This window comes from Patiria miniata, unplaced genomic scaffold (genome assembly GCF_015706575.1).
Source record: "Patiria miniata isolate m_02_andy unplaced genomic scaffold, ASM1570657v1 HiC_scaffold_1, whole genome shotgun sequence".
NCBI lineage: Eukaryota > Metazoa > Echinodermata > Asteroidea > Valvatida > Asterinidae > Patiria > Patiria miniata.
Genome location: NW_024037047.1, coordinates 27,537,448 through 27,552,581, shown reverse-complemented (window position 1 = coordinate 27,552,581; position 15,134 = coordinate 27,537,448). Strand labels below are relative to the sequence as shown.

At 40.3% G+C, this 15,134-nt stretch overlaps 1 protein-coding gene across 2 annotated transcripts in view; it reads left to right on the top strand.

Moving 5' to 3' along the window:
* The window catches only part of LOC119727405 (nuclear receptor subfamily 1 group D member 2-like), a 72,862-nt gene extending 62,075 nt beyond the window's left edge, over positions 1 to 10,787 (top strand). For both annotated transcript variants that reach the window (XM_038199280.1, XM_038199274.1), the window contains exons 7-9: positions 5,835 to 5,927; positions 8,577 to 8,843; positions 9,495 to 10,787. In XM_038199280.1, coding sequence (XP_038055208.1) covers positions 5,835 to 5,927; positions 8,577 to 8,843; positions 9,495 to 10,042 — 908 coding nt within the window. In that variant the 3' untranslated portion in view covers positions 10,043 to 10,787. The remainder of the gene's footprint in view (positions 1 to 5,834; positions 5,928 to 8,576; positions 8,844 to 9,494) is intronic.
* The last annotated feature ends 4,347 nt before the right edge of the window (positions 10,788 to 15,134 follow it).

Genomic DNA, 15,134 nt, shown 5'->3' with positions numbered 1-15,134 from the left:
CATTTTTTTGCACACCCTGTACTGTGGTTTTAACAATCACATCAACAGCAATTTTATCCTTCCTGCAGGAGTAGATGCAGATGGTGAGATTAGACTCGCAACGTTCTCCAGCACAATAAATATTTGTCGTATCGTCCAGCTTTTGACCTGTCACATATATCAAGATTATATTATGCGAGAACACGTCAACTGTCAGTTTTGTTCACTCGTCTAGAATACACATTGGGAAATCTGGTAGTATTTGCTAGGACCTACAAAATGAAAACAATAATCACAATTGAAAGAGCTCAAGATGAATAGGGAAATTCAATGCGAGTGCAGTCGCGCTCTTCACACGGGAATTTGTTGACATTTCACAACAGGTGAAAAAAGAGAACTGGTACCAAAAGGACTTTACTTTCATATGCCATTCTAGTACGGCAGATAAGTGATTGGATTGTGGCTTTGATGGTACAAGCATGGCATTTGGCACACAGTCATGAGAAAGATATTTGGCTAAAGGGCCATCGCCGATTTGTCCTTTGAAAAAATATAGGTAGAATAACAAGCAATGGCAGCCATTTTGAAAATGTTTAAAATTGCTTATTATTCGACCTAGATTTTGTAAAAGGACAAATCTGCGATGGCCCATTAGCCAAATATCTTTCTCATGACATACTCTGACCCTATGCCATATGCCATGCTTGTATCCCCCAAATATTTTCCCTATCTTTGACTGAGCACATCTGTCTCTGTGTGGACAAATATTTTAAGTGGTTGGATAAAGTCTGATTTCTGGTGTCACATGAAAATCCGTCTCCTATGAAAATCGGACCCCTTTTCCCTATTATTGGTTAATCTCTCTCACGTGACCGGTCACTTTCCTAATTACCATACTTACGCATGCGCGGTATTACCAATGAGTCCGAATTTCATAGAAACGTAAATTCACGCTACAACGGCACTAAATTCACCGTCTTGGCATGCAGTGCTGTATTAGGAGTCATCTAAAAAAATATCCATATTCTGTGGAAATTGTTCAGAATACTGCGACTATTACCGAATACCAGTAGCTGATCTAGAGGGGGGGGGGGGAGTGGTAACTTCCCCCCCCCCCAAGCCGCTGACTAATGTTATGAAACTTAAGTAAAATGGGCCAAAAATAATAAATGGAATGCTGAAGTTGGTAAATTTATTCTTGAATTGCCTTAGAATGCAGGAGAAATCGTCATAGGTTGTGGGGGGGGGGGTATTCCTTAGATTCACATAACCCCTTTAAATCTCCCCCCCTTTCTTGAAACTAGATCCGCCGCTGCATACAATAGGCAGATTGCAGATAAACTGATCCCCAACTTAATTATCTAACATATTTAATTAAAAAAAAAAAATAACAAAAACCCAGAAATTTCTTGGGAAGTTTCTTTGGAACCGCTGCCAATATTACCAAGTTCAATCTTGTTGATAGAGACCTCCAACGCCGCAGCAACTTAAGGGAATGTACAACATTTGCTCTTGCTGCAATGATCAGTAGTAAATGGATATGGGGGATTAGAATGTTATAGCAAATATTGTTAAACTGACTTGTTTCACGTTTTGGGCTTGAAGATGCTGGAAAAAACTGGAGTCTGGTTCCCTGACCCCACTTACATGTAAGATGAAACAGAGCAGTTTGTCAACTTTGGGGAATTGTAAGGTCAGAGAATCGGTCCAGCAGGCTTGTACCCCTTCACAGGTGTGCAATCAATTGCAAAGAAAATGCGGAAAAACTAAATATGAAAAATTAAGAGCAGTTGTTTGAAAAAAAAGCCAGTTTTCTCCAACGCTGGTCAGCCGACCAGCGTTGGGAAAATACCATTTTTCTTGAAAATGTCAGCACACCAGGAGCCATGATTTTACAGGGTGCTTTAGAATGTCATTCCCTAACCATCCAGTAAGCTATTTCGCGATAATATGGTCATTTTGTTTTTTGATGTTTGCAAATGTTGTATCTTCCCTTTAACTGCATTTGTCCAAAACTAGGGGAAGAAAAATTCAAATCCAGTCTTGGATCAAGACTACCTTTTGGCATGTTCAAAATATAAACTGCTTACAAATAAACGGGGGATACAGTGCTGTCTGACTTCAGCTTTTATTTGATCTGGAATTATCATCTTCAGCAGTATCTACGAACACATGTACGTGTAGATGTATATCAAACTGTGGCTATGGTGCGTAACCATCACGCTCCTGTGACCTTTATACACAGCCAGTGGATAGGGGTGCTGATATCATTCCAGGTCTGTTAAAGGCGCTTAAAGGGAGTGTACATCATTGGCTTTTGCTGTAATTTTCAGAAATGAGCTATTTAAGGGGTTAGTATAATAGATCAAATATTGTTACACTGACATGTTTGAAGTTTTGCGTTCAAAAATGCTGGTAAAACCAAGAAAACCAAAAATGTTCAAGTAGTCTGGTTCCCTGACTCCACTAAGGATGAAATGGATCAATTTATAGATGCCGGAAAATTGTACGGTAAGGGAACCAGTCCAGCTGGCCTGCACCCGTTCGTGAACATGTAACAATAAGCAAAGGAAATTTGGACTGAAAAAAATGGTAAATTTGGAGCAGTAGTTGGAAAATAGTTAGGTTTTTCCAACGGTGGTCGGCCGACCACTGTTGGAAATTTATACAAAATACCACTTTTCTTGAAAATGACTTCACACCAGGTGCCATAATTTTACGGGATGCTTTAGACTGTCATTTATCAACATCCTAGTAAGGTATTTTGTAAAAACGTGTTAGTTTTGTTTTTCAATGTTTACAAATGTTGTGTATTCCCTTTAAGTGTTGACGAATGGTGGATCCAGCTCAAATTCCCCCAAAACATCAATCTGTATTCTAGGTACATGTAGGTCATGTCTCATTGCATTTTATAGAAGGATCTTATAAAGCCATGGAGTTTTCTGAGCTTGAACATGTGAAATTGCATTTATTTGTAGGAACTACTTACAACACAGGACCTGCCGTTTTCCCAGAAATAAGAGGAACTGGAGCCCGGTATGAACATGAGAAAGTTCTCTAACATGGGGAAATGTCTCATAGGTTGTGCACTGTACCCCGACTCGTTTACATGCAAAGCAATACGGTCCTTCTAAACACCTGTGTATTAGTAGAGCAGGCGATTGTAGTTCCTACCAAAATAAATGCAATTTCATTTCAGAAAATGCCACAGATGGAAAAGTGAAAATAGAAAGTCTTACGTTGATGGCGGTGCTGTTCTACACCGAAAACTTAACTATCCTACACGTAAACTTCAGTTCGGCCACTGTTTTAGGCTTTATAGTCTAAGATCCTTCTTCAAAATGCAATGAGACAGAATACTGATTGATGTTTCAGGAGAATTTCAGCTATCCATCCATTTGACTGTCAATCAGCTGTAACTTTGCGAGAGTCACCAGGTCACTGCACACACTATTTACGCCGCCATGTTTGTTTGCCTCATTTGCCTCGCTATGATTATGAAGATAGCGTACCCTGCAGAAAGGTCTATTATACGCCAACATCTAGTCGATGAGCTTATGAATTGGGCTTTCATATCCTAGATTTATTTAGAAAGTGCTACATACAGAATTTCACTAAAACAGTGGTCCCGACATTTGGGTTTCACTTTTTTGAATCGCCCTGTATAATATCTAGAACTACATGTTCACACATCCCTATGTGATTTGATTTCGTTTTGCTGAAAGAACACTTACCTTTTTGTGATCCGTGGACAGAACTTTAAAATGGTGGTTGTGTTTAATATTCCGTAACTTGAAAATTACATTTGTGATTTGAACGATGCTTGTACTGAAAGAAAGGTTATGAATTGGGCTTTCATATCCTAGATTTTGAAAGTGCTACATGCAGAACTTCACTAAAACAATGGTCTCGACATTTAGGTTTCATTTTTTTTACTCACCCTGTACAATGTCTGAATAAATCCTTGTCATCTGATCATGCTGATTGGTGCGTCTTTGATCACATATCATTGAATTATTCTCCCCAACCCCAGGCCCAGCCGCACCGCAAAAAATAACTTCTATTCCAGGGTAAATAGAAGTTCCATTGCATGGTCACACTATTGGTGACTCTGACCAATCAGATGACGAGGATTTATTCAGGTGTTGTGTAAAACAAATAATCAATGTTTCACATTCATGCAATGGAAAGAATAATTTCATGAGGTGACAGAAGGAATGTTCTATTTCACTCAGCTTCGCCTCATGGAATGGAACTTTCCATCTGTCACTTCATGAAATTATTCTTACCATTGTACTCACACCTTTGAGTGGGCACAGCCACCTGTTTGGACAATATCCAATAAAATAATAATAATAAAATCTCAATATCCTATTCCCCTTGATTACATTTTTGTGATTTGTTTCACTAAAATTAATTTGTTGATCATGTTTGTTTTCTATATTGTTTTAGTTCCTTTTGATAAACCAATTTTGTATTAGAGGTTTACTATTTTTCAGTTGGTTGTGTAATATGGTTTGGCTTTTCTGTTCATTTTTCCCTTTTTGTAAAACCTTTTCAATACAATGCATTATGCGATCTACATGGATTACAATTTGACTGCAGGATTACTCTTTAAACTGCATGCATTGACACACTTCAAATAGTCATGGCTTTTCTAAAAAAATAGCCTTTAGTCAAGTCCCACGCGCCTATACCCGGACCATCCGGACACGTAACGCACCCTGGATGCTGGCACGTAAAAAGACTAGCACGAGCGGCAAAGCCGCGAGGGCCTTTACTATCTCGTGGAACTAATCACTTATTCATTTATTCGCGTAATATAAATCAAGCAATATATACCAATCATCTAACGGTGGTTTGCGGTTACCAGCAACAGCATGGCGCGTGCTGTCTGGCGCCAAGCTACGGCTGATTTACGTTTAAGTAATTCTGCATCTTCATTGGTCAATTCACAATGGGTAATGCATTATGCATGTCTACCAAATCGGTAGACGAATGTAAAGAAAAACATAAGAGTTCTCCACGAGATGGTAAAGGCCCTCGAGGCTTCGCCGCTCGTGTTAGTCTTTTTACGTGTCAGCATCCGGGGTGCGTCACGTGTCCGGGTAAGTGCGTGGGACTTGGCTAAAGGCTACCCAAAAAACTGATACTAAACAATTTTTTTTTTTTTGAAAATATTTCCAACGTCAGTTCCCAAGAGTTTCATCGCATCCCTAATGGACTCGAAAAAACATCGTTGTGCTTTCAATCTGCTTTACAATAGAAAACAAAAGATAAAAGCACCGACAAAAACAAATCCTCTTACAAATTTCCATTTTGAAAGATGATACATGTATTAAAGTGCAGCAAGTCATTGTGCACGGTGCAGCATGTTGTTTTGATTTCTTGTTTCTCGGATAGTTTTATAAAGCTTCACAGAAAAATACATGGACATGTATGGGGCAAATGGCCATCCCAGTAAATCATGCAGGCAATTGTTATTGGACTTTTTTATGTGGGGGTTGTTTGTTTGCTTTTGGATTCCCCTTTTTTGTAGTGTTTTCTTTTTTTCAATTTATATTTACAATTAAGTGTTAATTGCCATTTGTATTGATCTATAATATCCAATACATGATATAACAAAGTCCTTTCAATCATTTGGAGATGAATCATACTGATAAAATGCCATTTTGCGGGTCTAAATAGACTGCCACCCAGGCCAGTAACCACTTTTGACTTTTGATTGAAATCTTGGTTGCTTGGCCGTTTGTTTAACAAAAACATGTTGACCCCGTATTAGGCCTACTTGAAGAAACAGCTAGATTAACTTTGTTTTGTTTCTTTCTTCTTTATTTGTCTTTTTTTTTGTCCAGGTATGAATGGCCTGACGATGTGGTGTTCTGTTGTCACACAAATGCTGTCCCTGTTCATCAAGAGAATTGTCACCTTCTGCAAGTATATACCAGGTAAGATGCATGAAACTCCTTGAGGGGGTGACAGAGTTGTAACGAATCACTGATATTTTTTACTCTAGTCGAGTCGAGTCATTTTAAAGAAGTGACTCGAGTCAAAATGAGTCATTTCAAAGAAGTGAGTCGAATAAGTGACTTGAGTCGATTCGAGTCATTTTAAAGAAGGGAGTCGAGTCATTTTAAAGAAGTGAGTTGAGTCATTTTAAAGAAGTGACTCGAGTCGAGTTATGTTAAAGAAGTGACTAAGGTCAAGTCGAGCATTAGGTCAAGAAGGTTGAGTCGAGTCGAGTCAAATATGAAGCTTGAATCAATTTGAGTCACTAATATTACAACACTATACAATAACGAATAAAGACGAGAGAAAGGAATTTGTATCACAAACAGTTAAGAAGTGAAACTTCGATCTTATATATGCTATCTGGTTTGGCTTCGAGTCAAATTGCATTACAAAACTGTTTCTGATTATTTAAAAAAGGGCATTTATCTTTTTAATCTTTAAAAGGAGGACATATATTTAACTGGCGTTCAAGTCCAGGAGCTTTATAATAAATCACCCAAAGCCCATGATGAAACAACGAATGGAAAATGTGTTTAAAATCCGGTTCCTGGATAGTATTCTGTGCGTTCCAGAACCATGAGGTGGGAGTCTGTGACACATGTTTGTACATGACAAGCGGCCACTGTACCGTACTGTATTCGCAAATTGACATGAACATAAATTTTGCACAGTAAGTCATTGCAAATATTTTTGCAAAGTTTTGCTTTTAATTTTGGAATCAAGTCTTATTATCCTTTGCTCGATTCGAGCCGAGTCTTCTGGTGAGGGACTCCAGTCGAGTCATTTGCTCGCAGTGGCTCGAGTCGAGTTGAGTCATTTATCCGTTCGGACTTGAGTCAAGTCGAGTCACCATCAATTTGTGAATTCAGTTGGACTCAAGTCGATTCGTGACTGGAGTCATTACAACTCTGTCTGGTGGGGATGAAAATCTATGTTTTAAAATCTTTTTCATAAATGAAAACTGATCCATTAGCTCCCCCCCCCCCTCCCAAACCCCCCCCCCCCAAAAAAAAAACACCTGGTGTTTTGAACAATCACCTAATGCTCGACAAGCAGACACAAGAGTCCTACATGTGTCCTACATGCAATATGGCATTGAAGAGGAGCATGAGTTGTTGCCCATCTGCAAAGTGGACAGAGCCAACCTCGTACTCCGTGGGTACGATCTTGCAGCGCCATGTTGTTTCCCATCATGCCTTGCGCGATCGTAACCCCTGGAATTGTGTAATTTAATTGTACCAAAATACGGTACATTATAATTAGGGCTGCAGTTTATCCATTTTACGTGCCGGCGCCATCTTTAAAATGTTAAAAGTTGTGATTTTCAAGAATCAATCCTTTCAAACACAACGTTTGGACGTTGTGTTAATTAGCAAAGATTTGTATTAAATGTACGTACCCCTTTCGTGCCTTGACAACCACAGATACAGGTTTTTTTTAGCGAAAAACGCGGCTGACATAATCCATATCGTACAGGCTTCGCGACTTTTGAATCATAATTTTTTTTTTTGTACGTGACGTTACGTGCAAAGCTCATTACGCGAGCGCGAGCGCATTATGGGCGCACCCGGCGTGCAATCTTCGAAATGCCCGCGCAGTACGCTGTGAATAGCCATTCAGTGTCATTTAGGTCATCATCACAGCCAGGGGTTAGTGTAAGGAACGAGCACACGCCCCTGGAGTCGAGGCTGGGACAGAGCCTAATACATGTACATGTAGATGGGACTATTCATGACCAAGTCCCCTTTGCCTCTAGAACTAGTTTGTCAACTTCCAATATCTTGGATACACGTACCGGTATACATGTATGCATTTTATGCAGCGAACCGGTTCCTTTCAGTTGTCAATGCTCCAGTGGTCTGAGAAGTAAACGTAGTAGTACGGCAGATACATGTAGGTGATGGGATGGTGCCTTTGATGGTGCAAGCACGGAGGTGATGGTATTGTTCCTTAGATGATGGGATCAATAATGAATGACATGTGATCCGAGTTCAACCAATCCAATGACAAGGATTTCTATGTCAGTTATATATTGTCCTCTATTGTTCAACGTCCCCTATTGAATGCTCAAACAAACCCATAGTGTACTTTCCAATTGGTCCACTGTGCCATGGAAAGTTTTCACTCCATTGGGGGTGGGGGTTGGGGTAGGTTTAAGGAGCAGTGTCCAGTTTTGTGGAGCCGCAAAGCAGAACAGTTTATCTCCTAAGCAAAAATCAGCTGAGAACCTGGTAAGAGCAATATACATTGCTGAGCAGCTACATTGTACATGAAACTGCGAACTGTTCCTTTGCCCCTACGGGAGAGTGTATCCTAGTGGTTAGCGGTTCGAATCCAGCTGCTAGCCATGTGTTGTGTCCTTTGGCAATCCACTGCACCCCCACTGGCCTCTGTCCACCCAGGAGTATAAATGGGTTCCGTCATTAGGTGGGGAGTAACCTGTGGACTGAAATCTTATCCAAGGCGGGGGGGGGTTAGAAATATTCTCAGTTGTTTCAAGCCACAGAAACTGGGCATAAATGCCGGCCTGAGGTACCATCTTGGCTTGTCACAGACTTTACTTTTTTTCCCTTTGCCTTGAGTAGGTTTTGCCGTGCTAGACCAGCAGGACCAGATGGTCCTGATCAAGGGGGGCTTCTTTGAGATCCTGACGGTGCAAGACAGCATCGAGCTGGTGCTCTACGACGCCTTCATGCTCAACAAGGATTTGCTCATCACCCGGCCCAACATGCTCAAGTTCATGCCCCCGGAGCTGGTGGAGTCACTCTACGATTTCTCCCAACGGCTGCACCGCTTGCGGCTGACGTTGACCGAGTTGGCGCTGCTGTCTGCTATTGTTCTGTATGCCGACGGTATGTGTCTTTCTGGGTTACAGAGCTATCTCAAATTCCTAGAGAGCTAACTACAATCCCGTCCAAAATGGTGGGGACACGTGACAACAAGCATACCCTCCCCCGGTCCCTCACTCCCCCGGTCAAATGTTGTTGTCTTTAGCTGGAACACAGACCGTGCAATGAGAGACAACATTGACCGGGGGCCGGAGGAAGAAGGCCCAGCAAGATTTGGCCGGGATTGTAGCTATATACATGTACTCAAGGGCCTTTCAAACTGTCCATAATCTCTGTGTTGGACCCGCGTCCAACACAGGGATTTCGGGGACCCTTTCACACCAGCAAGAATTAAACATGGCTCCTACACTGGTGCGTTGATCTACACGGATAAAATCCAAACCTGGTCATGACCTAGGTAGAGAAGCTATACCGGGGTAGAATACCAACAATCTACACTCGAGCTGTATACATCCTGGTGTGCGCCTTGCCTATCCGTGTTCGATGGTACCTAGTTTTCCCTTACAGTGGACCGGTAATAAGCAAAAATGATGGTGTGGCAGGCCCATTTTACAGCTACTGGAGCATCAAAACCTTTCATACTACATGTACAACGCTAACTTGTGGAACCTTTCCATTCATCATTCTTTTTTTGTTATTATTTTTGATGTACAGACCGGGAGAATTTGATAGATCGAAAGGCCATCGCGGCCATGCAGGCGAAGCTCCTGATGGCACTCAAGGTGGAGGTGCAGCGCAACCACCGCTCAGACCCCCACATGTTCGCCAAGATCCTCCTGCGACTTCCCGAACTCCGCACAGTGGACAACCTGCACACCCAGTTCATCATGAAACTGCAACTGGGCGTCGGCCGCGGGGACCTGCCCATCCCTGCCCTGTACAAAGAGGTGTACGACTTGGGCATGGCGGGCTTGCAGGCCAAAGAGAGCCCTGCGGAGGACGTTGACGACGATGACGAGAAGTCCCTGGACGGGGAGTCGGACAGCATCCCATCCATCAAAAAGGAAATTGAAGAAGATTCTTCCCCAGCGGAGGGGGTTGAGGGGTTGGAACAGGGGGCAGAGCTTGTGAAAGAGGAGGCAAATGAGACAAAACTGGACAAGCATCAAAAGGACCTGGAGCAGATTGCTCTCGTCGGTCCAGACGGTATGGCCAGGCTCGCGAGGTCAAAGGTCAACAAGGTGGATGCTGGCAGATGCTGACGGATACATTTTCTGGAGGTTTGGTACAGGAGTACCTGGGGTTAAGTCAGAGGTCAAGACATAAAGATGGGGGAAAGGCATGCAGCTGAGATTTCAGGGTTGTTAGAATGGGATCGCAAGTCAGAGGTTGGGGTTCAGAGTTCGTGGTACCTGAGTTCATTGGTCATCAAGACATGATGACAGGGAAAAGCATGCAGGTGAGATTTTAGGGTTGGCTAGAATGGGGGTCTTAGGTCAGAGGTGGGGGTCAAAGGTTATGGAACCTGAGTTCAGAGGTCAAGACATGGAGAAAGGCATGCAGCTGAGAGTTGAAGGTTGGTTAGAATTGGGTGGTAAGTCACAGATGGGGGTTCAAAGGTCGGGGAACCTCAAACCACATGAAGAAGCTACTTTGAAATACAAAGGGTTACTTGATCCCTGATCTGACAAGTTAATAGGGGTAAGAAAAAGCTAGGAACAGCTGTGGAAGATTTGAATTTGGCCAAAACAACCGCTTTGAGAATCGACCAGTAACTCATTGGATCCCCCCTTCCTCGCCAATCCCGTTCCATCACGAGATGCAGTAAGATCACCTTACGTCAACATGTGCTTGTAACCGCTCTTTAAAATGGTACCCACTTAAAATCGTCTAGCCTTACAAGTTTTGTAATATTTGCCTTTTTGTGGTTTGTTAGAGAAAAGGGTACTGTTAAAGAGGTTGTGGAATGCTCCAAGACATTTCCGTCATTTTTTTGGGTATATGTAGCCTAAGGTGTGATGAAATAAAAACGACTATTGTTTCTGTCATGAAATGAGTACAAAGGGTATTTTTAGAGCTATTTTTCAGGTCCTGTTTCGACCCGAACGTGCAATTTGTGTAAAAGTTGTCGTTGCGGGCAGCAAAACAAAAAAGTAAATCGTGACGTAATAAATAGGACTCGTTTATGCTACTCTGCATCGGGAGTCCTGTTTATTACGTCACGATTTACTGTGTTTTGTTTGCTGCCCGCAACAACGACTTTTACACAAATTGCACGTTCGGGTCGAAACAGGCATGACAGGACTTGAAAAACAGCTCTCAAAAGTACGTACCTTTTGTACTCATTTCATGACAGAAACAATAGTCGTTTTTATTTCATCACACCTTAGGCTACATATACCCGAAAAATGACGGAAATGTCTTCAAGCATTCCACAACCTCTTTAATATCAAAGGGAACTGAAAGCTAAACCCACTATTGCTGCATTGTTGTCTAGAACTGTGCCTGGGTCATGACTTGCCAGTAAACCTTGTTGTAAAATAAATAAAATAAATGAAAGCAAAAGTGAAACAAAAACAACTACATACTTCCTGAGGTTACCAAGCTGCATTCGATGGAAAAGAAACAGTTTGTTCTTTCTCTCTCAGCCTTTGTGTAAATAGTTTGAGAAAATGTGGTTTGTACAAATTTAATCAGCTGAAATAATTGAAAAGTAAAATGCCATATATAATGTACAGAAATTATTGTATTACATCTTCATATAAAAGCTATTGGATGGAGAAACAAATAGTCAATGGGATGTGCCATTTATTATTATTTTTGTTTTGTATTTTGGTCATATAGAAACTCTTATGTGAACGGATCTCCTAAAAATACTGAAATTGATGTTTTCATTTTTTTTCCTAAAAAAGATGAAGAAATCTTTAAAATTTACGTGGGCCAAGGAAACACCCACAACAAAAAAATCATATATATTTTTTGTAACTTGTTTGTTTACAAAGCTGAAATGTTTATAAAATTAAAATAATGTACAGCTGCATTTGAAATAATTTGTTTTCCCTGAACAAAAGGTAAAATTGAGGCTGAGTCCGTCGCTTTTTGATTTTGATAAATTGTCTTGATTTGTTAACAGGGTATAAACGTTGAATTTGTAATCGTGTAAACACCATTTAAGGAGCAAGACATTTTTTAAAAGCAAAAATAACTCCATTATATGTTTTCCGTCTGTATACAAAGCTAAATGCATGTACATGCAACTCTTAAAATTGTTCATGTTTCAACACAATTATACATGTCATTCTATAAATTATGGGCCCACTTTGTTTCCTGTCCCTGTTACATCTGAGATTTATTCTTTTTAATGCTGATGCAATCCTTTATACATTCGTCCGCAAAGAGTGATAATAAATAGCAAACTCCCTACCAAACAAATATAACATCGTTTAGGGTTAACCCTAACTCCCTAGGCCTTTTTGCTAGGATGTAACGTCAATCCTGCAAAATCCTCAAATTGGCCTCATGGAAAAATAGCATATAGCCTCAATCCTGCAAATTATTTCCTGAATATGGTCCGTGGAGGGGTGACCACTGCCTGAATCTTGCAAAATCCTGAATGTGTTGAATGTTGAGACTTGGCCAGTGACATCCTGGAGCAGTACAGAGGATTTCAAGCATAATCCAGGCCTATATTTATGCATGGCTGAGCAAAAAAAATACACAAAGTCCTCCCCAAGACCTTGACAAAGTGCATCCTACGAAATCAGTAACGCGCTTTTGCCATATAACCTCAATCCTCCAAATTCCTCCACTTTGGCAAAGAGGACTTTGAAGGATTCAGGGCGGTTTGAGTTAATTAATGATACTGTACTTGAATGGTAAATCACAAAGTACATGTAATGAGTAGACTGTGACAGGGAAAATCTCACAATTTGGACCCCGAATTTATAGAAGGACCTATAAACAAAATTCGTCCTCATGTACATGTAACAATTCAGTAAATATATTTTGATGAAACAAATCACAACAATGAATTGTCAATGTTATACTCTCAGGGACAGGTGGCCGGAGGAAGGAATTTTTTTAACAAAAGAAATGGTTGTGAAATGGCAGTGATTTTTAAATGTTTAATATGCTAACAATATCACTAGTGTTAGTTTAGAGATTTTCCCAACTTTCGGGGAAAAAGAAGTGAATGAGATTTCTTTCATCAGTCAATTTAGTTGACGAAAGCAAGAAGTTTCCTTCCAGTATAAGAATCAAATCTCAAACTCATTTTTGAGTGGTTTTCACTTATTCACGATCATTTTGGTATTTGGTATATATAATATGCTTGTATTTCTGTGTACCATATGTGAACAGTAAAGTTAGAACCTTATTGTGAATCTGAATTGAGAAAGTTTGACTAGTTATCATCGTTAAACTCTTGAAATTCTGTGTTTTTTGGCTTTAGTCGTAAGTGCCATTTATTCTATTAGTGTTTGTTACAGCTTCGTATGGAATACAGGAAAATAACACTTTGTATATTTTTTTTTCGACATCTAAAATCGTTTTCTATCCCATTTTTATATGCGTTATGAAATCTGAAATACACCAGTTCACGAAAGATATTTACCTCATAGCATTGTTTTCTAGTTTAAATAATTTGTTAACTGCAACAACTCCGTGCCAACTCACCTTACTATGAAGAAAATTGCCTAAAAGCAACAACAAAAAACAACAAGGAAAGAAAAATAGGCAGACACAAACACAAAATGCCAGAAACAAGTTTGTTTCCATTGTGTATTTAATATTTGTCTTGACTTTGTTTGTATTGTAACAAATCAAAATCCAAATTTGTATAGGCACATATATTTTTGTTAATACAAAATTGAGCTAGTGAGACTTCTGTCTTATTGTAAATTTTAAGTTATCATTGTAACAAGTGCAGTTGGCCACACTAAATGACTGATGTGACAGTTTTTGGTGTTACCAAATAGACCAATTAATTTAGCCCCGCCCTATGATGTCTGTTGACCAATCACAGCCGTGTACGACAAGCGTGCGCAAAAGTCCGACATGCGTGTTCTAGCATATAACGCGTGCGGCTTGAACATGCAGTGAGGCATTGGATAGGTGCACGTGTCATTGCCCACGGCCACGTGCGCAGTGGGCGGGGCTTAATGGATCTGTCTGTAGACCGAGTTCAATACATTGGTTAGTCTGAGTATCAGTCGTTTTCCAATGGAGCCCTATTCGTAACTACCGGTAACATCTGATATACGGAGTGAGTAAAAAAAAAAAAAAAATGTCAGGACCAATTTTTTAATAAAGTTTTGCCTATAGCACTTTCAAAATCTAGGATATGAAAGCCCAATCAATGAGCTTTCTCCTAAATACAAGAATCATTCAAATCACTCATGCACTTTTCAAGTTACGGAATTTTGAACACAAGCGCCGTTTTAAAGTTCTGTCCACGGATCACAAAAAAGTAAGTGTTCTTTTCAGTAAAACGAAAACAGTTCACATGCATCCCTAATATAACTTGAAAAGTACATGAGTGATTTGAATGATTCTTTTAGTAAAAGAAAGCTTAATGACTGGGCTTTCTTATCTTAGATTTTGAAAGTGCTAGATGCAAAACTTCATTCAAAATTGGTCCTGCCATTTGGGTGTCTTTTGTTTGTTTTGACTCGCCCTGTATTGTGAGCAATGCAAATTTCATGCAACCCCGCGCGCCAGCCAATCAGAGTCGACTTTAGACTTTGCGACGTCATTTCGATCAGAAACGTGGACTAAGCTGTTGATTGGTCAATGTGGCTGACATGATTTTGTTATACAACAACTATACAGAAGACCCGATAGAAGGCGCCCGCCGAATGGTCAGAATCTCGAGGTCAAGACACAGTCTTGTTTCGCAAAATCAATCGCCGAATCTGCTCGCATGTCATCGACCCTTGCTGTGCAAGGGGATATTCCATAGCCTAGGAGCAGGTTACAATATGAGATAAAATCAAGATGAACATGGGTCTTCCATACCCGTAAAAGAGCAGCCCAAATGCAGCACCAATGGTTATCTGAACTTCCACGTATTGACTGGTGTTTTTGCCCAATATACAGCATTTGTACAGCATTTGTATTACTCATGACACCGTTGCACTATTTGGCAGCTACTGCTTTTATAAATTAGAAAGAATCCGCACTATTTAGACTCTGAATGATAAACTTACAAAGACATTGTGTGGTATTATACACGTGCTCTAAGTATTTTCTAATCCATGTGAAAAGGTAAAGTTAAGATTTACTTCAATAATATATGTATTCTGTCAACCAAAACAAGAATATTTTACACGGATAATCGTTTGTTGAATCTCTTTT